At 49.4% G+C, this 21962-nt stretch overlaps 5 protein-coding genes across 12 annotated transcripts in view; 2 read left to right on the top strand and 3 right to left on the bottom strand.

Moving 5' to 3' along the window:
- Positions 1-1436, bottom strand: part of LOC109542975 (vacuolar fusion protein CCZ1 homolog) — a 2215-nt gene extending 779 nt beyond the window's left edge. The window contains exons 1-6 of the mRNA XM_048665645.1: positions 1190-1436; positions 1037-1134; positions 892-985; positions 626-832; positions 411-586; positions 72-361 (exon numbers count right to left, since the gene is read on the bottom strand). Coding sequence (XP_048521602.1) covers positions 72-361; positions 411-586; positions 626-832; positions 892-985; positions 1037-1134; positions 1190-1267 — 943 coding nt within the window. The 5' untranslated portion in view covers positions 1268-1436. The remainder of the gene's footprint in view (positions 1-71; positions 362-410; positions 587-625; positions 833-891; positions 986-1036; positions 1135-1189) is intronic.
- Positions 1437-1605: 169 nt separating this feature from the next.
- On the top strand, positions 1606-5499 carry LOC109542973 (integral membrane protein GPR155). 2 transcript variants are annotated; one of them, XM_048665629.1, is made up of 12 exons: positions 1606-1805; positions 1865-2002; positions 2056-2345; positions 2440-2771; positions 2826-2947; positions 2998-3403; positions 3461-3669; positions 3720-3859; positions 3918-4170; positions 4227-4419; positions 4474-4775; positions 4829-5499. In XM_048665629.1, the coding sequence occupies exons 2-12, from the start codon at positions 1923-1925 to the stop codon at positions 5019-5021; spliced, it is 2520 nt and encodes an 839-aa protein (XP_048521586.1). In that variant the 5' UTR covers positions 1606-1805; positions 1865-1922; the 3' UTR covers positions 5022-5499. The 2 variants fall into 2 exon arrangements, with proteins under 2 accessions (XP_048521586.1, XP_048521587.1); XM_048665630.1 differs by having other exon boundaries at positions 1607-1805; positions 1884-2002.
- A 48-nt stretch (positions 5500-5547) lies between these two features.
- Positions 5548-8720, bottom strand: LOC109542978 (Down syndrome cell adhesion molecule homolog). Of its 4 annotated transcripts, none has more exons than XM_019912454.2 (6): positions 8531-8720; positions 8075-8323; positions 7846-8021; positions 7649-7778; positions 7114-7260; positions 5548-7061 (listed from the first exon to the last, which is right to left on the bottom strand). In XM_019912454.2, exons 1-6 carry the CDS (start codon positions 8586-8588, stop codon positions 6898-6900), a joined length of 924 nt encoding a protein of 307 aa, XP_019768013.1. In that variant the 5' UTR covers positions 8589-8720; the 3' UTR covers positions 5548-6897. The 4 variants fall into 4 exon arrangements, with proteins under 4 accessions (XP_019768013.1, XP_019768016.1, XP_019768015.1 ...); XM_019912457.2 differs by having other exon boundaries at positions 5548-7058; positions 7114-7236; positions 8531-8712; XM_019912456.2 differs by having other exon boundaries at positions 7114-7236; positions 8531-8712.
- A 153-nt stretch (positions 8721-8873) lies between these two features.
- Positions 8874-17056, bottom strand: LOC109542972 (protein retinal degeneration B). Of its 3 annotated transcripts, none has more exons than XM_019912447.2 (24): positions 16828-17056; positions 15559-15830; positions 15205-15360; positions 15016-15148; positions 14418-14621; positions 14103-14360; positions 13904-14056; positions 13655-13838; positions 13448-13599; positions 13294-13389; positions 13040-13237; positions 12816-12978; positions 12604-12767; positions 12395-12553; positions 12159-12335; positions 11933-12103; positions 11753-11881; positions 11430-11695; positions 11126-11380; positions 10913-11073; positions 10673-10853; positions 10348-10619; positions 9568-9754; positions 8874-9513 (listed from the first exon to the last, which is right to left on the bottom strand). In XM_019912447.2, the coding sequence occupies exons 3-23, from the start codon at positions 15280-15282 to the stop codon at positions 9613-9615; spliced, it is 3696 nt and encodes a 1231-aa protein (XP_019768006.2). In that variant the 5' UTR covers positions 15283-15360; positions 15559-15830; positions 16828-17056; the 3' UTR covers positions 8874-9513; positions 9568-9612. The 3 variants fall into 3 exon arrangements, with proteins under 3 accessions (XP_019768006.2, XP_048521580.1, XP_048521582.1); XM_048665623.1 differs by having other exon boundaries at positions 13655-13841; XM_048665625.1 differs by lacking the exons at positions 15016-15148; positions 15205-15360; positions 15559-15830; positions 16828-17056 and adding an exon at positions 14671-14991 and having other exon boundaries at positions 13655-13841.
- A 205-nt stretch (positions 17057-17261) lies between these two features.
- Positions 17262-21571, top strand: LOC109542974 (ATP-dependent RNA helicase dbp2). 2 transcript variants are annotated; one of them, XM_019912449.2, is made up of 11 exons: positions 17262-17481; positions 17558-17851; positions 17904-18159; positions 18215-18477; positions 18544-18819; positions 18880-18941; positions 18998-19057; positions 20226-20462; positions 20515-20719; positions 20778-21018; positions 21076-21571. In XM_019912449.2, exons 1-11 carry the CDS (start codon positions 17459-17461, stop codon positions 21370-21372), a joined length of 2214 nt encoding a protein of 737 aa, XP_019768008.1. In that variant the 5' UTR covers positions 17262-17458; the 3' UTR covers positions 21373-21571. The 2 variants fall into 2 exon arrangements, with proteins under 2 accessions (XP_019768008.1, XP_048521590.1); XM_048665633.1 differs by having other exon boundaries at positions 21079-21571.
- The last annotated feature ends 391 nt before the right edge of the window (positions 21572-21962 follow it).

Raw genomic sequence — 21962 nt, forward strand, 5'->3', positions numbered from 1 at the left:
CCTAAAAACCCGAAAAACCGATTAGTTTCAAAATTGAGTGTCCAATTAAAACTTCTAAAACTGCAACTTACCTTTAACAAAAAAGCAAACAGTGGCACTGAGCGCTCTATAAACCACTAAGTAATACTCCAACACGCCGTCCTCGTTGAACAGGTAGATTTTGGGCACTTTGCCCACAGTTTTGGCCTGTTTCAGGTTTGAGGGCCCCGTGATGAAGCGGCCGCGCCTCAAAGCCGTAAAAGGTGACTGCAAGTTCCTGGGCATTGAGCCCCCTTGAAGCTCCGCCTCCACATTGGCTGGTAACAGTTGATCGATTAGATACTGGTAGATGGTTTGCATGTCGTTCGGCTCGATGCCGCTCCTAAGAAAACCGTCTGTTAATTTGTCCACTGGCGCAATTCTCCACACACCAGACAACGTGCTCGTTGTACAGGAAAGTCGTGTGAGCAATATACTCCATATTAGACTCGACGTCGTTGACGAAGCACTGAATTTTCAAAAATGTGTGTCTGTCCAAGGGCAGGTACTGAATGCCTTTGAAGACAGTTAAAATATCCATGTGGGCCATCCTTAAAGTTTTCAAATACTGAAACGCAGTTGTCTACCTGAGCCAGGCCTCACTTACTGCGTTGTAGAACTTTTCGATTTTCGTCATCAACGTGCCCAAGTCGCTCTGCTCTAACGTGTGCTGGAAAGTGCCCCAAAACAATCGGTACATGTCATAAAGCTGCCTCAGCACGGATTCGTACACATTGTCCTGCACATCCTCCTCCAGATACTCGATGAAACTGGTGTTTTCCTTCACTTTAGTGACCACTGGCAAGGCGATGGTCTGGAACATCACGTCAATAACACCAGCCCCAGGACGATTGAGCACTTCAAAACACTCACCAGGACAATCCAGAAATCGCGCTCTGGCTGAAGAAACAACTGCCGTTGCTTGCCCGTATGCAGAGATTTGACTGGCGAGTCTGGATTAAAAGTCCTAAAACAGTGGCGTTTAGCTAGGGCCTGGCCGCTCGACCTGCCAACTTACTGGGTGAATTGGATTATGCCTTCTACCAACCCCACATTTTCCACCTGCACCTCCGTGTTATCACTGGGCGGGTAATAGTACACAATCTTCTTCAGTTCCTAAAAAAAATTGCAAATTGAGGGTTGGAAATGGGGAAGTTTCAATGCCACTTACCTCGCCCTCCTTAGGACACAACTGCGAATTAAATATGAAAAAGTTTTGAATATCTACGTCCTGATTGAGGGCCCCCATTGCGGTTTCTCTGCGGGTGCCTCAGAACTCGACTTGTTTTCTACAGGGAAATGTTTGTTTTTCTCATGGCACAAAGCTGACGTGCAACGTCAGTTAAGTCAGCTGACAATCGGCCAAACTGCTCCACTGATGCCGCCTGGGGCCTTGTGGACCACGCCCATAAAATTCGCTGAAGCAAATAAACAAAAATAAAGAACCATTTTTGTGAAATTGCCATTACTAGCACCAACCCACTGCGGGATTTAAATTCGCTTAAATTCCTAAAAAACTAATAAAACAATGCAACTGTAAGTATTGATCAGGGGCAATCAGAAGTGTGACAACAGCGCTGGCCGGTCTACGTGCTTGTTTTGACAAGTCAGCTGACTGCCACAATAATGCCCCAAAACTTCTTTGTTATTGTTGCAAAAGTAATTGTTAGACACCCTAATTAAACAATGACTCAGCTCAATGCGAGCGCGACGAATCGATGGCAGGCCAAGTGATCTAATAGCCGATAATTCCGAGTGGTCTGCCTTATCCTGTTGGCACACAAAGGGTAAAGTCTGTTATCGATTTTCGCACCCACGATTCCTAGAGGAAACCTGTGCCTTTCAGTGCCGATTCTTCTGCGTAGGAAAACATGTAACTGGGGCCTGTTGATCAACACGTCGTAATGGAGCTGACGCCAGCTGGGGCTGCTATCGAAAACCTCTATCCAGCGCTGCTGCAATGCTTTGCCGTGATACTCTGCGGGTTAGTAACAGCTTTAGCAAGTACGAAAGGCTTACGGGTGCGTTCAATTGTAGCTATGCGGCCGGCCGCATGAACCTCATCTCAGAGACAGAGGGAAAGGGCATGAGCACTTTTGTAGGGACATTCTCCCTGCCGGCGCTCATCTTCATGTCCCTAGCCGAGCTCGAACTGAACACGGTCAACTGGCTTTTCCTGCTCTCCATCCTGGTGGCCAAGAGCATGGTGTTTTTCACCGTCATCATTGTTGCCATGCTGGTTGGACGCCCGCTCAACCTTGGCCGAGCCGGCATTTTTGCCATTTTCTGCACTCAGAGCAATGACTTTGCCATTGGCTATCCCATTGGTAAGTAAGCTCAGCTCACGCTGAGCACTGTTAAGAAAGTTTGAGGATGGATAGTTCTGAAACGAAACGCTGGCTTTAAAAACTTCGCTTGCAGTTGCTGCGCTCTACAAACTGACGCACCCCGAATACGCTTCATACCTTTACCTGGTGGCGCCCATCAATTTGGCCGTCCTAAACCCGATAGCCTTCGTCCTCATGGAGGTGCACAAGAAACGACGATTGGCTGAAGACGAGGAAATGCTGCTGAACCAAGAGGTGGCGCCCCCTGAGAGTACCACGGTTCCGCATAAAAGCCGCTGCAAGCTGGTGGTTTCCATCATGAAGAACATATTCCTGAACCCGATCATTTTCATGACGATATTCGGGATCATCGGCAACTTGGCCTTCGGGCATCGCGTGCCGCTCTATCTCAGCGGGATCTTGACGGTAATTTTTCGGGGGGCATTTTGAGGCTGGAAGCAGCTGATTGGTTGTTTGCAGGTGTTGGGCTCCGCCTTCTCAGCCAGTTCCTTGTTCCTATTGGGGCTTCGCATGGTGGGCAAAATCCACAACCTGACTGGCGCCACTCTGGTGGTCCCAGGAATCCTAATCATGGTCAAACTGTACGCGCTCACCCGCTTAGACCCAATTGATTCGAACAATCCCGTTCCAGAATCGTCCTGCCGGTGGTCACTCGGGAAATAGTCAATGTGCTGCACGCAGGCTCGAACGGCTCAGAGACGCTGGACTTGAGCACCTACGGCTTCTTCTACGGCACCTTCCCGACGGCGCCCGGCGTTTTTGTCTTCGCCACTCAGTACCTGATCGACGTGGACTTGATTGCCAGCGCCATGGTGGCCTGCACCTTCCTCAGCGCCCCGCTGATGTTCGTCTCGGCCAAAATGATCACCATCACCAACTGCGATCCGTCTCAGTACGTGAAGGAGCTCGGCCAGCTCACATTGGACGTGAGCATTGTGGGCGTCCTGGCCTGCGTTTGGGTGGTGGTCGTCTTTGCGCTGTCCAGGAAAATCAACAAAATCCCCCACAAAGCCACCACTTGCCTGGTGGTGTCTCATGTGAGTCTCCCGAGCTCTAGCTTGATAACCAGGGGGAACTATCCAGCGCTTTTCCAGTTTATCAGTTGCCTGGGCGCCATCCTGTGGAACACCATCAAGGTGGACGCGCACAACCGCAGCTACATCCAGTTCGCCTTCTTCACCATCGGCGTCTACAGCTCACGCCTCTGGACGGCGATTTTGGCCATCACGCTGCTCTTCTTGCAGTGTCGCAGTCTGTGCTTCGTGGTTAAACTGCAGCCCTACTTCATGGCCGTAGGCTGGGGGTGAGTTCACTCAAGCGCCACGCACCCAAACTAACCCAAAGGTTCTATAGAGTACCGGTTCTGATGTGCGCAACTCTTCTGATCTTCGACAAGTCGGCCAGCCTGCCCTTTGAGAGGCAGAACCCCAACTTTGCTTACGGCGCGTCGCAGGCTGTGGTGGCCGTCTCCCTGCTGGTTCTTTGCTTTATTGGTGAGTCCCACTCTATGAAAACTCACCCCTCAACCCAGTCACTCTCGTTGTCGATCAGTGACTGGCGGCTGCCTTATTCTCCATCAGCGCTACCGCAGGCTCTACAGCCGCTACCTGGACGTGTCCAATGAAGTCGCCAACCCACTGGCAGAGGATTCGCCACTCCAGCCGGGGCAATCTGGATGCTCTGGCGTGGGGAAGAGCCCCCGAAACGGCCTGCCCACCATTAAAGAGGGCTGTTGCGAGGACAAGGAGCTGACCAGTCCAGTGGACATTGAGGACTTGGTCCCAACCACCAGCAGCGTTAACAGGCAAGCTTTACTCTGCAACAGCGCATTCAGACAAAACTATTACACGTCTTTTGCAGTTCAAATGGAGACTGTGGTCTAAAGTACGGGTGCCAAGGGCCGCAAAGGGCGGCCTGTCAAGCGGTGGTTGGCCAGTACCGGCAGCCAATCGACGAGGACTTGGAAGCAATTGAAGAGGAGCCCGAGTCGCACGACCCGCAAATACTGCGCCACACTGTGCTGCTGATCCTGCTGCTTTGCAGCATGTTTGTGGTGGGTGAATCCCACCACAAACATGCTGCTGTTTCACTTGCGCGCTTCTTCCAGGGACTGTCTCTCTCCATATGGACGCTGGTAATGGAGCAAATCTCGGGCATCTACGTCGAACTGTCCTTCTTGGACGCGATCCTGAACTTCGGCCAAAGCGTGCTGGTGTTCGTCATCTTCGGCCTGGACGTCAAAGAGGTGGTGCTGCCAGTGGTGAAATTCTGGAGGAAACTCTGGTTCGGAGCCAACACGCTCACGTTGCCCGCTTGGGATGAACTCAGCCACGAAACTCGACATGTTTGCGACCAGTTCGTCACTCACCATCTCCGCAGCTGCAAGCAAGCAATCGCTGCAGACAAACGGTAGGCACGCAACTTCGCTCCCCGTTCCCATACTGAGTTTCCAACCATTCCAGCTGGCGGTTTACGGTTTACCACGACGTTTTCGCCGGCAAGCAGTTCATTGATTGGCTGATTGAGGTCGGCTTGGCTCGGGATCGCGTGGAAGCCGTCAACTACGGCCGGCATCTGATTGAGGGCAGGGTGCTGAAGCACATTAACGGCGTATACCATTTCTACGACCGCAGCTTGCTCTATACCTTCGTGTGATGGTAGTTTTAGCGAAATTTTAGTTTTAATTGACAAACTCAATAGCGTCTCTCCACATTGAGCACTGTAAAAGCGTCCGCACGTTGTTTTTCCACCAAAGATCAGCGCATATGGAAAATATTCACTTGGCACCACTTACCAGGAGAAAACTTTCCAGGCTGGCTGCTAATTGAAATCACTAAGCACAATCTGAAATAAGAAATCAAAACTTAGATCTGATCCGAAACGGCTGTTCTGTGGCCCGTTTTTCTGTAGGTAAACCTTCAGTAGCGTTTTACACGGAAAAAACACCCTGTGAGTGTTTAAATGTACATTTCGACAAATAGGATTTAACCAAAGTGCATAGCATTAAGGCTTAACAGCGCTAAGTGAACAGTTGAATTATTCTATGCGAAAGTTGTAAATTGTGAGATTTTTGAAGTCTGATATAGACAATAGGCAATGTGAGCTCTTGTTGCAAATAAATGTTTAAGAGTTATACGTGCATCAAATCCGCGCCTTGATTGGTTGAAAGAAAAAACCTTTATTTTAATGCAAAGCAACCCATATAATATCACATACAAGACAGTGGAGTATATAATAATTAATTTCATGTAAATTACACAATACTCAGTGAATTAGACCACGTGCACTTAAAGCGAGCTTTAATTAGTAGGAATTACTATACGGCGCGGTTGGCAAGAAAGTGGCCTTAAATCACACTTCCGAGCAAAACCGCCCCGTATAATCAGCAGATGAAATAAGTGTGATTCTTGTCAGTGAATGAAAAACACTCGGGCACAACCAGGCGTGATTAATTTGCTTAAATATCGATTAGGCAGTCGGTAGTCTTAAGTATAAGTTAAGGTTTTTATATATTTACAACAATTCACTCGCAACAATCAGTCGACAATATATAGCTAGCTACTGATCAGCCTTACACCGCTCCGAACACACACCTACTTACATGTTAGAGGCACTGGTTATGTTTTGTCTTAGTATTAAGCGTATTAGCGACAATTTATTCACTCGCAGCAATTCGAAATCAGTTAGAAAACCCAGCCAATACTGAAATAGCACAACATCGAATTCGGAAGCATTGTATTCAGATGCTGAATCAAACGCGCGAACCTGCTAAATACAATTATGAAACAAGCAATTGATGACGATAGTGTGTAGGTGCAAGTAAAGCCCTTATCAGCTATTGAACCGTCTTAATTCGAAAATATCATAAATACTAATGGTTTGGAACACTGCTCACAACTCGCGTTTCTATTATTAATGCCCACAGGGGCCCATAAAAAATAATATCACAAAAACAACGACTAATTGATCGGAGGCTCGCATTGGCACACGGGAACCGATTGCCGTTTTATAGAATGCCAACGCGAGTTCCCATAAATCCGATCTAAAACACACTCAACTGGGACTGCTGCGCCCACAAAGTCTTCACGAGAAGAACTTGAAGGCTCGAAACAACTCAATGTCTAAATACAGATCGAAGAAGACTTAGTTTCCAAAGGAATGAGTGTATCACTTTGGTTTAACGCCCCAAAGTCTTGATTTATCGAAAACTGTTACTCCCTAAATGTACACACTAATGAGAAAATAGTCGATATGTTCCTCTAATGCAACAGGTATTGTCGCAAGTCTGCCTTCAACGCATACTCAAAACTAACAAGCGCATTCGCCAATCTGTCCATACGCGACAGGCTGGCGAATGCGCTTCGCGCTTTAACACACTTTCCCCTTAAGGTATCAATGTGAATAGCGCATTTTGTACATGGAGAAGCAAAACGATGTCTTACCTCGCGGTCAAGCGGTTCCGAAATCGCGCCCTGAGCACTAAACGTGCGCCTTTTCGCTGAAAAACCGCCAAAATCAGTTATCAGCCCCGTTATAAGTCCTGCGGCTGGACAACCGTGTTGTTATTAAGGCGAGTTAGGGTTCCATTGTTGGAGTTCTCGTCGGGGGTGATGTCGTCGAAACGACTCGGTCCCTCAAAGCCCGGGTTCAGAATGATGTTGGGCAACAGCTCGATGATCTCCGGCTCATCTTCTACTAAACAGGCGTTCATTAAATGGGGATTAATGCGACAATCGATTGCACTCACCGACAGAGGGGCGCTGACATTCGCGGCACAGTAACAGGCAAGTGCCGAGCCCCAGAAGAACCAGCGCGCCCATCACAATGCCCACGGCGGCCGCCCACCATCTGGTATCGAACTGGTCAGCCCCTTTCAACAAATGTCTGGCTAATTCTTTCGTGAAACAAAGAGGAAATTGAGGGAGACACCAAAAAGATGGAAGGAGAGAAGAGAGACAGGCAAGGCGCCGGGCTGACTAATCCACTACAGGATGCCAGGAAGCCAAAAAGCGCCATTCAACGTGTTTAAGCAGCGAACTGTGTGTGGAAGCTGTTTAAACAATTAGATCACGTATATTACACTGCAGGTCGTTCTCCAGCTCTGCGACAAATGGACCGGGTGTCCGTGTAAGGCGTGTAAATTAGGGCCACCGTCACTTATCCAAACACCCGGTATAAAGTGAGCACGGAATATCTCCCATTCATCAAACCAGTCGCGTGTGCACGTTCTACCAGTTCTACGCAAAAGCCTCCCGACATTCGCGTCTTTGGCTGGTACATACCTTCTTCAGTGTATTGCGCTTTGGTGGTGGCCAGTACGTACGTCACGGGGCTCTTGCCCAGCTGATTGGTCGCCCACATCCTGAATTCGTATGTGGTGTTCGGCCGCAGACTATACACTTCGATTTGTCGCTAAAAAAGACACATGGTTACCGCACTTAAGAACGGCGAGAATAAGGGCACAAAATACAAGACTTACTGAGCTCGGCATGATGTGATTAGGCGAAATGGGTATCCAGCTGGTGTTGATAAACGCCGGCCGATATTGAGCACCAAAGTACGATATGGGATAGCCGCCAGTTCCGATGACTTGCCACAAAACCAGCACCAGGATGGTGCTGCATTTGATAGAAACCACTAGAGGCGGCGGGGGCGCTATAAGAGAGCATCGGTAAGCAGCAGCCTGGTCAGCCAAATCAACCACTTACTTCGCACTGTAACATTCACCTTTCCCCTAATATCTTTGACGTCGTTCTCGCGAATGCAACTATAAATCCCCGAGTCGCTCCTATCAACTGTTGCCAGAAACATGGAACCACTTTCCAGCACCGTCATTTTTGTGTTCCGGCCTGGCTCTCGGCCTTCCCTTTCCCACATCACGTCCCTTGAGTTGTTCAGGGGGCATTTTATCGTTACGTTTTTCCCCAAGTCTACTGAAACCCGCTTAACGGTGGCGGCTGCAATAACAACTCGAAATGTCTTAGGGGGCAAAGACCGAAATTAACTAACACTAGCGATGAGTTGGGGAACAACCATCGTCTTCAAACCCCCCATTGGCTCAATGCTATTTTTAGAGACTAAACTGTTTACATAATGACAAAGTAAAAGGGTTGGTTGCAATATCGATATTTCCACTCACCCCGATTGCAAGGGCTGAAACTAACCTTTGGCTTGCAGGAAAATCGAAACGAGGCACAAGACAAACTGCAGCGTATGATACATAATTCCATATTACGTCTTCAGGAGCTTTTTGTCGCCAAAATAACCATTTTAAACCCTTGCATTGTCTAAACAACTAGAATAGAAACACAGAATAGAAACAATAATGACTCAGTTTCTGTTGAGAGTTGGGACAGAATAAACGTCAGTGTCACTACAGAGCTGCCACCAGGAGCAATGTAGCCAGACTGTTGTTGGATGAACAGTGTTGCTGGCTTGGGCATGGAAAAACTGGAAAGGTACTAGGCGGAGCTGGTGGTATAGTCCAAAGCACAAAACCCCATCAACCATTTCTAACAATAATTATTATTGGAATTTTACAACATATTGCAAATTTGCTGACTTAACGAATATGATTATCGTCTAATTCACATATGTAGAATTCAACTATAATATATTTATTTTATATATTTTTCTTTGGAGAACGAATAAAAACCAGGATAAACTTTGGAAAACAATAACAGCCCCGAAAAAACCTACACGTGCAGTTTTCCATGCAGCTTTAGAAATACTTTTTAAACTCTTTTATAAAAATAAAATCGAAACTAGAAGAATATTTATATACAATTGTCTAACACTCAATTGATTTCTTATACTGTTGGGTAACTATATGAATGACTACTTTTTAATTATTACCGCAATATTTAAGTGAAATGCAGATCGAATTCAAGTGAACGCTCGATGAACTTATCAAATTGCTGCTGGCACCAAGAAAATATATCACAAAACCGCTTGTAATGGGAAAAACAAAAAAGGGCCCATTACCATCTGGGAACGCTGAGAGAGCAAAAGGCGAAACACGTTAATAGAGAGAGGGGTGGAACTTCACCGCGCCTTACAGCCAAGTAGTAAGTTGGTAAATACAACAAGCCTTACACATGGTGTTGATAAATTACGACACTTAAATGAGGAGGCTGCACCGCCAACCCTAAAAGGCACAGAAACTGTATGGCAAATCTGTCTGGAACAACGACCCACTTACCACTGATTATCTTAAATCCGGCCACGACACTGCGCAACCAATTAATTATCTAGGTAAGTCCATAATGCTACTAGGCGTCACAGATAACACCGGCTTCGCCACATGAAACCGCTTCGTGCTCATAGATCGTTCAACCAGCTGCAGAGGGTCCGTTGCGATGGGGTAGGAGGTCGCTCTTTTGGCCGACCTGCAAGCAATCAGCACACTTACAATGATACAATGAACGGGCTCTAAGTCGGGGGCATTTAGTATGGTACAAAACTCGTGGATCATTCAGTAAAATGCACTACACAGATAGCACCGAAAACATCCATCTAGCTACTCGAGGAATGCTGGCCATGAACTACGTGACTACACAGTTAGATGGTGAAAGAATGATCGCATCTATCGGAGACTCGAGAATAAACCTAAACCGTATTTACAATCGGCCGAAGACACTAAACGGCAAAAACTCTTTTCGATTGCCTTCTGATCGGCATATTGGTTGGTTGGTGGATCCTCCCTTAAACTGAAACTGATCAATCGACTACAAGGGAGGTGCAATCAAGACGACGCGACGGGCCATTCGGTGCTTTCATGGAAACGATCATTAGCAATTAATTACTTCTAACCTTTGGGGCGCTACATGTGATAGACTTTGCGTTTCAAAAAAGCGCCACTCGAAACCGCGACGCTATTTCTGCCGGCCGCAGACATCCCACCTTGGTCGTAGCTGAAATCACACAATCGTGCTAAGTCCCGCCTTGGAACAATGGAATTTTCTTCGCTGCTTCCATTTACCTTCGTCTGCGATTAATCGTCTGTCCGGACAGGCCAAAGTATCCACGCGGGATAACCATGCGCGCATTCCCTTGGGCTGGCCTGGACCCGCCATGGGCCATCAACGAGGCCAAATGCACCGCATAGCCATCGGCCAGCACACTGGCTTGGGTCTGTTGCTTCTTCGACGCCTTGCCCACTATGTAGATCTGCCTGGGCTTCAGTCCGATGTTCATGTAGACGCTGATGTCTTTGGCGCTGCCGTACGCTGCGTGAATGATCACTCCATGGTTCTGGAAACCGACAGCAATCAGTGCGAAAGAACCAGGCATTTAAGGAAACTTGCCTGGATCAAGTTATTCAAATAGGCGGCCTTGTGGCTTAAGGGCCCAGTGGTGAAGCCATCGGCAAACGACACCAGCCCATGCGGGAAGTTGTGTTGCGACAGCCAAGACACCACTTTGCGATGTTGCATGTCCGGCCTCCCGGTTATGTAGATGATTAAATACCCCAGCTCTTGCCAGTGCCTGAAACAGTCAATCACCGGAGAAGATTGAAGAAAGTGGGCAAATGCCTGTGACCCCACCTGACCACATCTACAGCCCCAGCGCGCACTTTGGGGTCCCGACCGGTCACTGACACGCTGGCTGTAAAGGACCCATCGATGCTAAACACCACGGTTTCCGTCTTGGGCGGAACCACCGCCAGGAAGAAGTCCACGGACGTGTGATCGCCGCGCACAATCATCTACAAACTCCCCATTAGTCTTAGAGTGAGCGCCTTCGGATCCTCCACTCACCTTGATTGGGTACAGCCCGTAGCCCACGCTTTGCACCTCAGGGATTGCGTAGGAAACCCTCCCGGTTCTATCGGTTACTTCAGTGGAGAGCAGAATCCACTCCCCAGAGGGCGGGTCCTTCATCACGTGAATGTCCACCTTCTCCCCGGTCAGGGTGATCATGTCCAAAGGACCGTACTTGAAGGTGGCCACCAAGGTCTGGGCTGCGCCCTCACGCACGATCACATCGTTGGCACGATGATTGGCAGTCACATTCTGCAACTTGGGATTCTGGATTCGAGCCTTCACCCCCCGCAAAACCCACCTTCAGCTTCACTGATGTGCGCTTCTTGGTCCACTTCTCTCGGGGTTGGCCCGGGCGGAAAGAGCTTTCACGGCCCTCCTCCAATGGGGCGCCTGTGATGCCATCCAGCCCCCCTACTTGGCGCAGGATGAACGCAATTACATCGCAACTCTCCCAATAGCTGGCGTGGAACAGATGGGGCAGAGCGTTGGTGGGGAAATTCGAGAGCCCTTCTGGACAATACAGAGCGTAGTCCAGGCGTTTGCCGCCCCACCATTTCTGTTGCACTGAAAATCCCCTATTGGTTAACACCATTGGTAAGGGATTGATTTGGCGGCGCTTACAATTGTTGATGGTATGAAGGGGAATGGACTCGATCAGTCCAGACACCGTGCTTTGGATCGACACTTCGGATAAACGCCTGGGGAGCACTTGGTCGTTGAACATTTGGGGATTGGCTTGTAGGATCTCCACTGCAATTGGGTGGGTAGTAAATCGCCCCTTCCGAACCGCCTTCGACTTACATAAATGATAGGATTGTCCGTTTCCCAAGGGATACTTGGCGTAACGGGGCACGTTCATGGGGGGCAGGATGGAAAATCGAGCGGAAATCAACGGCTCCAGCCGAGAGGCGACCGGATCCGTCGGATGGAACATGTTGTATACCTGAAGACATGCTGGACGGTTTATGGACCCTGCAAACCACCACTTGAACTAAACCCACTGAGACGAAAGCCAGCGCATTTTTACCTGATTTTTCATCTTGAGCGGACAGCCTTCTGAAGGCAAGTACCAGCGCCAAGGGGCTGCCGAATAAAAAAAAATCCGACACCTCAAATTCCAGCTTGATGTGGGACGCTTCGCTGATGGACGAGGACCGCCTGGCCGGATGCCGCGTTGTTAAGAAGGAATCATTCGCAAAATCATCTGGACCAAAAACTCCTAGTTTCAAACCCCCCGTTTGGCTCATACTAATGAAATCTCACCCTTATGCTCATTATCGAGAATGCTATTCTCACTTCCATGCCTGGAATGGCTGCTGCTGGTGCGGCAAAGGGCGTCGTAGCCCAGAATGGAACCCAGCGAATCGGCGACGAAGCAAATCTGGCCGGCAAAGCCGTGCCCTTCATCGGATTTGAGAAAATCTGAAAAACCTCGCTATCTCCACAGCCTAAAACCACGCATTTAGCGCTACCGTGATAGACCGCATTGGCAGAGTTGATTGTCCTGGACACGGAGTCTTGATAGTCCACATTGCCCGTGGCTAAAATGGGGATGCCGCCAATGGGTATGGAGTCGTGGGTGACTTGGGGAACGTCCACGCAAGAAGGAGACACATCGAAGCTGTAGGGGCTAAGACTAAAAGAGCAAAATCAGCGGAATTTCCCCTTGAAACAGACCTATTACCTGGACAAAATCCCCAAGCTTTCAGTGCAGATGGAGGGACAAGACACCAGCTTGATGGCAATGTGCCCCACTAAAGAGGGGTAGTGCTGCCTCATCACGGACTCGAAAGCCCCCTTAAACGTCGTCACGTCCGACTTCTTAGCTGCCATGTCCACATTAGCATCTAATGCAATTAATAGCCGTACATTAACCCGCAGAACGGTCCTCTTTGACTGTGCTCTTACCCAACACACTGCCAGCATGCAGAACCAGCATCAACACAGTGGTACTGCAAGGAGCATGTAGAATGGCAGCATTGGGCGAGTTGGGTCGCGACGTATCTACGGAACTAACTTTGGTTTTGGGCAGAATTTTGCGGTTGCCTCGCTCGCTGGTCACTCTCTGCAAGAAGGCCGCCGAGAAGATGCTGTCATCAGATTGGTCTAACGACGGGAACTCCATTAATAGAAGAAAATGCTTGAAAACTCTGCTAGCTTACCAGTTCGGCTGTTCTCTATGAAGGTGGGCGAGCTGGCTTCAAGGTCCTCCTCACATAGAAGATCCAGCGAGCTCCATTTGGCTAAAGAGGGAGAATCTGCAACTTGTACGAGTTGAGTTATTAGGCCTTGATGGAGGCCTACTAAACAAAGCACCTTCGCAGTCGAAAAACTCCTCATCAGAGGCCGACTCCGAGTCCCTGCCCAGCGTCTCCATGCGCCAGTTTCCCACTTGCAGGTCAAAACTCTTCACCGAGCTGGATCCGGGCGAGTGTAGGTTTCTGGGCGAATGCCTCCTAGTCTCCCGCCTGTTACCAATTGAACCTTCATAACAACAATGGCAGGAAAATTGCTTTAGCTTACTTAGTGGGCACGCTGTCGTTGTCGTCTGAGCAGTCAGAACTGCCTGCCGTTTGGATGAGAGGCACGTTCACGCCCTTGCTCAGAAGCGGACTGTCTTCCGTCACCTCGATACTTCCAAGGGTGGCCGCCAATGTTTTGCCCGGGTCCTCTTTGGACGCGCTGTTGTTCAAGTTATCGTCCTCATCTACTGTACAACCACGCAAATTCCCCTTTAATTGACAAATTCCTTAATATGCTCTGCGCCCATACCAATTGCATCATCCTCGAATTGGCCCATCTTCCGCTTGAGCGCTTGCTGGGTCTGGCGCTCGATTTCTCTGATATCGGCCATGGCGAGTCCATGCCACTCGTCTTGCCAAGCCCAGGCCTGCCGATGGGCACGCAGCATAGTCTTGCGAAGGGCTGAAAGCAAGATTAGCCGGCGTTTGGCAACTTTCCATAGACTTACCAGTGTCGTGGATGAATTTCTCGATCTTCGTCTGCATGCCCCAGTAGCGGAACTCAACCCGGCACAGCTTGTAGGCGCACATCATGGCATTTCCAGCGGGAGTGGGCTGGGCCTTGTCCCGCACATCATTCCAGTACTCTTCCACCCAGTTGTCCGAAAGGGGGCCGCGGCCAGACTTTTCCGAAACATAGAGCGACGGGTCTTCTTCGCGAACATAGTCCGCTCCATATAGTTGGTCGCGCACAAAGTCGATCACATCTAAGCGAATTAATAGTACTGCAGTCTACAAACCAGCTCAGAAGTCTGACGACTTACCAACCACTCGGTTCCGCAAGTCGCTGCCGCTCAGCTCAAACACATTGTCCTGGTACCCGTTGTCTGGATAGTAGTACGTTTCGATCTCCAGATAGAACTTCTCGACGAATGGGCAGGTGTAGCGCGTTTTCGTATAGGGGTAGGCGTTCCAAGCTTCCTCCTCCACCATTAAGGCGGTTTTCGGCAGAATGCTCTTGATCCATCCTAAAAACAACAAGAGGAACATCAAACGCCATAAAATCTAAAAACAGACTTGTTGAAAGGCAATCTCCAGTTCCAGGCCAAAAATAAACCAAGCGCAATCGATAGTTCATACTGACGGGCTTCAATTCACAGTATTTACACAAGTGGTTTGCATTCGTCTTTCATGTAAGCAAATTAGCATCTGGATATGTTAATGTAGAAAACACTCTAGTGTATTATCGGATGCACCCGGTAGCTCAATTGGGGCGACCAAGTTGACCTTGGGAGTTTCGGTTGCATTCGCTGCCGTGTTCAAGAGCGAGAGGGCCCAACTGTCCTTGTCAAGCAGTACCCCATTACGAGGGGCCATTGCTTAATAAACTTTTCATTGAACAAAAATAATTGGGAGTCCCACCTGGTAAATGACTGCCAACGTGGTAAATCTTCTTCGTGTATTGGCCTTGGCCGCCCGGACCATCCTTGTACGGTTCATTGGTGAGTATCTCCACCCCGCTGCCCTGACCGCTGCTTTCTTCGCGGCTTTTTTTCTGGAATACCGAAGAACTTTTTGCAAACTTCAAATTCTCACCAAAAGGATACTCACTGCGATCATGTAAAGCTGGGCAATGCGGTACTCTTCCACGGTCAGTGGCAAGGGGATGCGGTACTCCTTGATTAGCATGGCGCGGGCCCCCGGCCGGCTTAATCAGTCGCCAGGCCAGGGCCCATTCACATTTTAGGGTTGCAGAAGTTAGGTAATCTGAAATTGGGACACTAAAGTGCGATTGCTTGGGCTGGAGACAAGGTACAAAACGATGTTAAACATGTATATTTGCCCCAGGAAATGCTCGCATTCCACCCCTGCAAGCGGTAATTTTTGAAGCCTACAAACTATTGCATTTTTCTCGCCAATAGGCAAAACGAGGGGCATTTGAAAGCGTAAAATCCTCCCGCTTACCTGCGTTGGCATGCCCAACTCAACTGCAAGCAGGATCAGAAGGCCATCGCTGCTACCACACCATCACTGCACTAGTAAGTTCCGAAAAATGCGACTCTTCAGATGAAAATTTCACTGGGCTTAAGACGCGTGGGCGAGTTTTGCGATGGCCACACTCCTCCGCAAATGTTATCCTGCTATTCCTGCTGTTTCAATGGGCATCAGCAGAGCTGCTGGATCTGGCAGTGGTCCAGGAACGGACTCGACTCGATTGGCGTCGCTCTCCGCTTTTCCTATTCCGCAAATCAAAGAGGTCAGCGTAATCTAATTAGGTGCACACCGAACATGAAGCCCTTGAAGAATGAAGAAGTGCTTGGGATTATTTAAATCAATGGCGCGCCCCATCAGCGCCAGTTCAGAGAACAATTACCCAATTAGACCACTTGGAGTAGCAACCACTGGATCACAACAGATCAAGCTTTCCTTTCTAAAGCCCTGAAAACCCTCCTTGGGCGTTTACATGTTACTTTGGTACTGAATATCTACCATGGTAGATGATTGTGTGGCAAACCTGTTTGCAAAGGCATCGTAAACACGGTGCAAAGTACACGGTGCAAGGAAACAATAAAATTATCATCGTGTAAAAGGCAATTAATGATATGCCGTTCTAATCAGCAGGCGAAAAATTAGGCAGTTCCTGCTATCATGCAATCAGCGTCCAGTCCTATCCTGCAGGATACGAAACACGCGGCCTAGGTATTGATCCGGCAACTGGAAAACGACGCTCCATGTCACCTATGAGTGCCCTTTGTGCCTCTGGAACGCTACAGGTAGTCACTCATTATATCCAGGAACGGTTTGCCTCTTCACACACAAGAATCAATCTGCTCAAGAGGTAAACTTTGGCCGCACACAAAGGGGGACTAAAAGCCCTCAAGGCATTTAGGCGAAATAGGGCCAGAGTGGCAGGCTTTGTGAACTTGGCTTACCACTTGCCCTTAATGCTAGAAGTTTTACATTGAAGCTCTGGAATTGTTTCATGAATAATCCAGAGGATTAACCACCGGGACGGAAATGAGCTGAAGGCAACAGGGAAATGGGGCGCGGTGATTGTTATCGAGCTAGGGCTGGCTATAATATTTCATAAGAAACGGCCTTATTTGTGAATGAAAATCGGCCAGAATCAGCTTGCTTGTGCTGCAGCTTATCACGTTCATTGCTGCAGCGTATCGATATGGGCAAAAAGTGGCCTCTTGAGCTGAGCACCCAATCAATAAATAATATTCTTACCAATGTTTACAGATGCAGGCTGATTGTCAACACTCGCACTCACCACTCACTTAACTCAGTACAGTGTTTTCTGGTTTCAATTGGTACCTTACTTAATTAACTACCACATCCGACACGATTTTGCACTTGAATTATTCAGGCTGGAAGCAAATAACAAAATTAATCAGAGCTCCGCCTGTATAGCCATCAATCTGACAACTTCCACTGGCCAGACCGGCGCTGTTGCCAGATGCAGCGATCTGGAAAGCAAACAATACCCTGCATACCAGAGTGTAAGCGTATAAAATTAAATCGGGCCCAATGCGGAAGCCCCAAAGCAAATCACACGCACGAAAAACAAAAATACAAAATAATTTAAAAGAAAAAAAAATTCAGCCAATACAATCTGACAACCGTTTGGTCACCACGCTAATTGTAAACATCAACTGAGGCCAAGCTTGTCAATTGTGACATCCGCCATTTTTATCACGTCAATTATACTTGTGTATCGTACTTACCGCGGATTTTCATCAAGCTTTTATTGCGCTCCTGTTGATCTAAACCTCGTTTCCATCTCATAAGCTGTTGGGTTCCTCTCCTCGAGGACTGGTGACGTCTTCCGATCCAAACGAAAATCCAGTTGCAGCTCACGATGAGGCCTAGAAGTGGTCGCAGGTTCGTATCCAAGCCTGCAACATCAATGGCGAATTGATTATTTTCTGAAATGCCCCAATATTTCGTTGTTGAGCAGAGACCGAAGGCGATCTAGAAGCCGGGATCGTGGCGGTCGGGACAGAGGGTATATGGGTGGAGGAGGAGGAGGAGGCGGTGGTGGCGGTGGCAGACGTAACCAAGCAGGAAGCAACCTGAGGAAACCGCGATGGGACCTCAGTCGATTGGAGCCCTTTAAAAAGGAGTTCTACGTACCCCATCCGGCAGTGGCTGAACGGCCCTGCTATCAGGTGGAAGAGTGGCGTAAAGCCAAAGAAATCACCCTCAAAGGAAAAAACATCCCCGAGCCGGTGATGAGCTTTGAAGAGGCAGGGTGAGTGCCAGTGCTCGTGATTCCGGGACCCATTAAACCACTGAGCTTGCAGTTTTCCTGACTACGTGATAGCGGAGTTGCAAAAGTCCGGATTCAAGCATCCCACTCCCATTCAGGCGCAAGGCTGGCCCATCGCCCTCTCAGGCAAAGACATGGTGGGAATTGCCTCAACAGGGTCAGGCAAAACGCTGAGCTACATCCTACCGGCCATCGTCCATATCAGCCACCAGGCCAAGCTTTCCAGGGGCGACGGGCCGATAGCCCTCATTCTGGCCCCTACTAGGGAGTTGGCTCAGCAAATCCAACAGGCGCGTGTTCACCCACACATCTTGCGACATCAGCTGAGGGCGTTTTCGCTTTTAGGTGGCCAACGAGTTGGGGAAGAGCGCAAGAATTCGGAACACCTGCGTCTTTGGAGGGGCCCCCAAAGGCCCGCAAGCGTTAGACCTGCTGGATGGGGTGGAGATCGTAATTGCCACGCCAGGTCGTCTGATTGACTTCCTCGAGAGCAACAGAACCAATCTGAAGCGATGCACCTACTTGGTCTTGGATGAAGCAGACCGGATGCTTGACATGGGGTTTGAGCCTCAAATACGGAAAATTATTGAGCAGATTAGGCCCGATAGGTAGGTGCTGTCCAGGCAACTCTCTAGTGGAGGTGGTCGCTGTCACTGATTTTCTTGGTGATTTAGGCAGACGCTTATGTGGTCCGCCACGTGGCCAAAGGAGGTGCAGCAGTTGGCGTCCGAATTCCTGAAAGACTACACCCAGATCAACGTCGGCTCATTACAGCTGTCGGCCAATCACAACATTTTGCAAATAATCGACGTGTGCCAGGAGTACGAGAAGGAGTCCAAGCTCAGCACCTTGCTGCGCGAAATCATGGCGGAAAAGGAGAACAAGACGATCATTTTTATGGAGACCAAGCGCAAAGTTGACGATGTCACGCGCAAAATGAAGCGCGATGGGTAAGAACCAGACTAGGTTGATGATAACTGAATACTGTTCATTGCTCCTGCTTTTTGCAGCTGGCCGGCAGTTTGCATTCACGGCGATAAAACCCAACAGGAGCGCGATTGGGTGTTGCAAGGTGATTAAGCCGGTTTAACGTTAGCAAAGGCGTGATAACAGGGAGCTTTGTTGCAGATTTTCGAAGCGGAAAGGCGCCCATTCTGGTCGCCACGGATGTGGCCGCACGCGGATTGGGTAAGTGCAAAGCCTGCCTTAAAACGGCGACAGGCAGAGGTTCTTGCTCATTCAATGGGATCGAATGCCGTTCTTGCCTACTCTTATTGACGCCGAATGTTGGTCACTATGACGGCCTGTTGCAGGCTCGCACAGTAAGACTAGGCAACTAGGTATGGTTAGAGCTAGTGATTTAGCTGGTATTGTACATACAGTAAAGTCGGAGGCGTCCGTTCCCTAGTTGTTAACAATACTAAACGTAGCCCAATGTCGTCTTTTTTCAGAGGCACAATGTACGCGTGTGTAAAAAATGCCGAAACCACACGATCCGCATGTGTGCCTCTCGTGAGTCGACGACAAAGAGACCGCCCCGATTGGCGCTCTGCCCCCCACTCAATTGAGGGGCACCTGTCGACGGCCCTTTGACACGAGGGGCAATCAAAGCGACCGATCTTTGCCGCCGCAGCCGCCCCTTGTCATCCCTTTCGCCCTCCACCGCTCTATGCCGGCAAGTCTCTGCTCGTTCAATTGGAACTGAGCTCGTCCCACTCAAGTCAATGTCCGACGAGTTGGACACGTGCGGTGAGACGAAGCGCAAGAGCGAGAGGTGTTGAGGGACCACTGACAGGAGCTGTAGGCGGCTGATTGGTCCCGTTACCCAACGGCAGCACACTGTGCTAATGTCGCTCATTGTAGACACCCATAGGTAGGATATTGTGTTTTGCCATTTTTTTGTTCCTTTCCTTTCGACACCGTCGACGACATTTTATAGCTTTAGGATTGGCCGGCCGCGTGGGAACACACCGCTCAAGCATGCTCTTGATTGGTGCAACATTTAGTTTACACCTCGAGGGTTTTGGTCGTTGAAAATCCTTGCAAAAAGTGGTTTAGTGATATCTACTCGCTTGTAAAATATACTGCGGATTGGGGGCTTTTCAAGCAGTGGCAAAACAATTACCTCCCGAACTGCCCGGTGTTGAAATGTTGAGGGTTTACCGTGAGGGCGCGTTCAACGAAAAGTAGTGTGCGTCGTTAGGTGGGCTCAGGCAATCAATCTATCGACTTTCAGGTTTCTATATCGACCCCGAACGCGACTGGAATCCGGCCAGAGCTCCTGGTCTAGTGGATGAAAAAAACTCGTGCTCGCTAGGAGTGCCTCAGCCAACTAATGCTCAATCTAACTTTCCAGATGTGGAAGACGTGAAGTTCGTCATCAATTTTGACTATCCATGCAACTCGGAGGATTACGTGCATCGGATTGGGCGCACAGGCCGCTCCCAGCGAACTGGCACCGCCTACACATTCTTCACGCCACAGAACTCCAACAAGGCCGCCGACCTCGTGGCCGTGCTGAAGGAGGCGAAGCAGGTGATCAACCCCAAGCTGCAAGACATGGCGGAGCATGGCGGCCAAGGCGGCGGCAGAAGTAAGTTCTTCTTTGCGGAGTTCAGCGTGTAACTAAGCTCCCGATTGCGCAGGCCGGTGGCGACGAGGCGGCGGCGGAGGAGGAGGAGGTCGGAATGGGCGCGGAGGCCCACGATCGCCATCCCGCTCACCAGCGCCGCGCCGTGGGCGTCGCGACAGGGACAGAAGCCGTAGCAAGAGCAGGAGCGTGAGCAGAAGCAGGTCGGGCGATCGCAGACGTAGGCGCTCCTACTCGGATAGCTCCTCTTCCAGCAGCAGGTACTGGCATTAACCTGACTCCAATGGGCCCACCCCAGTCATACTGGCCTTTTCCTAGTCGCTCCAGATCCAGGAGCCCTCTGGCATCCAGGGGAAGCTATGCAGGAAAGCCGCGGTCGCCCCCAAAGTTTGCAGGCAGCGCTCAAAGGACCACCCCTAAGCCGCAGCCCCCCAAGGAGGATAAACCGCCGTCGCACCACTTGCGCAATCACCTGGCGCTGCACAACCAAATGCAGGCGCAACTGGCGCAGCAAGCGCAGCCTACAATGCTTCACGCTCACCATATGCAGTATCACTTGGTAGGTGCGCCGTCCTCGAGTGCCGCCCGCAAAACTAACCTTAAACACCAACTGTAGCAGGACCTGCAAAACCAACATCCAGCAACGATGGCGCATATTCAGCAGCCGCCGCTGCCGCCTCCGGCTTCCAAATTGTCGCAACCGCCGCCCCCGCCCACCAGTCAGGCCTCGGCCCAGTCTATGATGGGCTATCAGACGCATTTGCCGCCGCCGCCGGGCGTGTCGCATTTCCAGAACTACCAAATGCCTGGGATGATGTTTAACGCGCCGCCTCCGCCGCCCCCAAATTCTACCGGGCAAAATCAGACGCAGATGTACTATCACTCTTATGGCCCACCTCCGCCATCCCACTAGGTGGTCAACGTGCGTCGATATATCAACTTTTTTCTAACTCGTTCTTGTATTCTAACAGAGGCAAGTCTTGTCTCTGATTCTTATTTGGGAACAGTCCAGGACTAATTCGGTTTGTAAATATCCCTTGATTGCTTTAGATTACCTCAGATCTGAAGGTGTTCTTAGCCATTTGTGGACGTGAATAAATAGATGTAGTCAACTGAATTTTTTTTTCATACACAGTGTTGGGAGGGAACGTCGGTATATTTCAATAGGCCGCTCTAGACATTAAAATGTTTTTTTTCGAACGCCATGTACTCCCATTCGGGTAACCAACTAGTTCAGAGCATCCCCTGATCATAGAACAAGACTTAAGCAATTTAGTAAGTAACGATTTTAAAACTAGTAAAATTATTTTATTTTCCCTGTGATTCACAGAGTGGCGTTCACCTCTGTGATCTGTGGACAAGTCTTGTTCTATAGTTTGATAATCTGTGTTCTATGGTCGCCGTCACAAAATATCCGCCATTAGAATGGAGCTAAGTGAATATGCTCTCTGGCAGCGGCGCGCCGCTAGATGGGGACATCTGTATCTGCCCGAGCGAAGGGGA

This window comes from Dendroctonus ponderosae, unplaced genomic scaffold (assembly GCF_020466585.1).
Source record: "Dendroctonus ponderosae isolate FM_Combo_2020 unplaced genomic scaffold, Dpon_F_20191213v2 Dpon_F_20191213_4, whole genome shotgun sequence".
In the NCBI taxonomy this organism is placed as follows: Eukaryota; Metazoa; Arthropoda; class Insecta; order Coleoptera; family Curculionidae; genus Dendroctonus; species Dendroctonus ponderosae.

Bases quoted from the DNA above. Each gene is read 5' to 3' on its own strand.
- LOC109542973 (XM_048665629.1), top strand. From the start codon at position 1,923: ATGGAGCTGACGCCAGCTGGGGCTGCTATCGAAAACCTCTATCCAGCG. The intron at 4,171-4,226 runs GCAAGCTTTACT...CGTCTTTTGCAG, and splicing joins ACCACCAGCAGCGTTAACAG to TTCAAATGGAGACTGTGGTC. The intron at 4,420-4,473 runs GTGGGTGAATCC...CGCTTCTTCCAG, and splicing joins TGCTTTGCAGCATGTTTGTG to GGACTGTCTCTCTCCATATG.
- LOC109542972 (XM_048665623.1), bottom strand. From the start codon at position 15,282: ATGCTAATCAAGGAGTACCGCATCCCCTTGCCACTGACCGTGGAAGAG. The intron at 14,361-14,417 runs GTAAGTCGTCAG...TAATTCGCTTAG, and splicing joins CTTGCGGAACCGAGTGGTTG to ATGTGATCGACTTTGTGCGC. The intron at 10,620-10,672 runs GCAAGTTTCCTT...GTCGGTTTCCAG, and splicing joins ATTTGAATAACTTGATCCAG to AACCATGGAGTGATCATTCA.
- LOC109542974 (XM_019912449.2), top strand. From the start codon at position 17,459: ATGAGGCCTAGAAGTGGTCGCAG. The intron at 18,478-18,543 runs GTAGGTGCTGTC...TTGGTGATTTAG, and splicing joins GAGCAGATTAGGCCCGATAG to GCAGACGCTTATGTGGTCCG. The intron at 20,463-20,514 runs GTAAGTTCTTCT...CCGATTGCGCAG, and splicing joins CGGCCAAGGCGGCGGCAGAA to GCCGGTGGCGACGAGGCGGC.
- LOC109542978 (XM_019912454.2), bottom strand. From the start codon at position 8,588: ATGTATCATACGCTGCAGTTTGTCTTGTGCCTCGTTTCGATTTTCCTG. The intron at 7,779-7,845 runs GTAAGTCTTGTA...TGTCTTTTTTAG, and splicing joins ATCACATCATGCCGAGCTCA to CGACAAATCGAAGTGTATAG. The intron at 7,062-7,113 runs GTGAGTGCAATC...ACGCCTGTTTAG, and splicing joins ATGTCAGCGCCCCTCTGTCG to TAGAAGATGAGCCGGAGATC.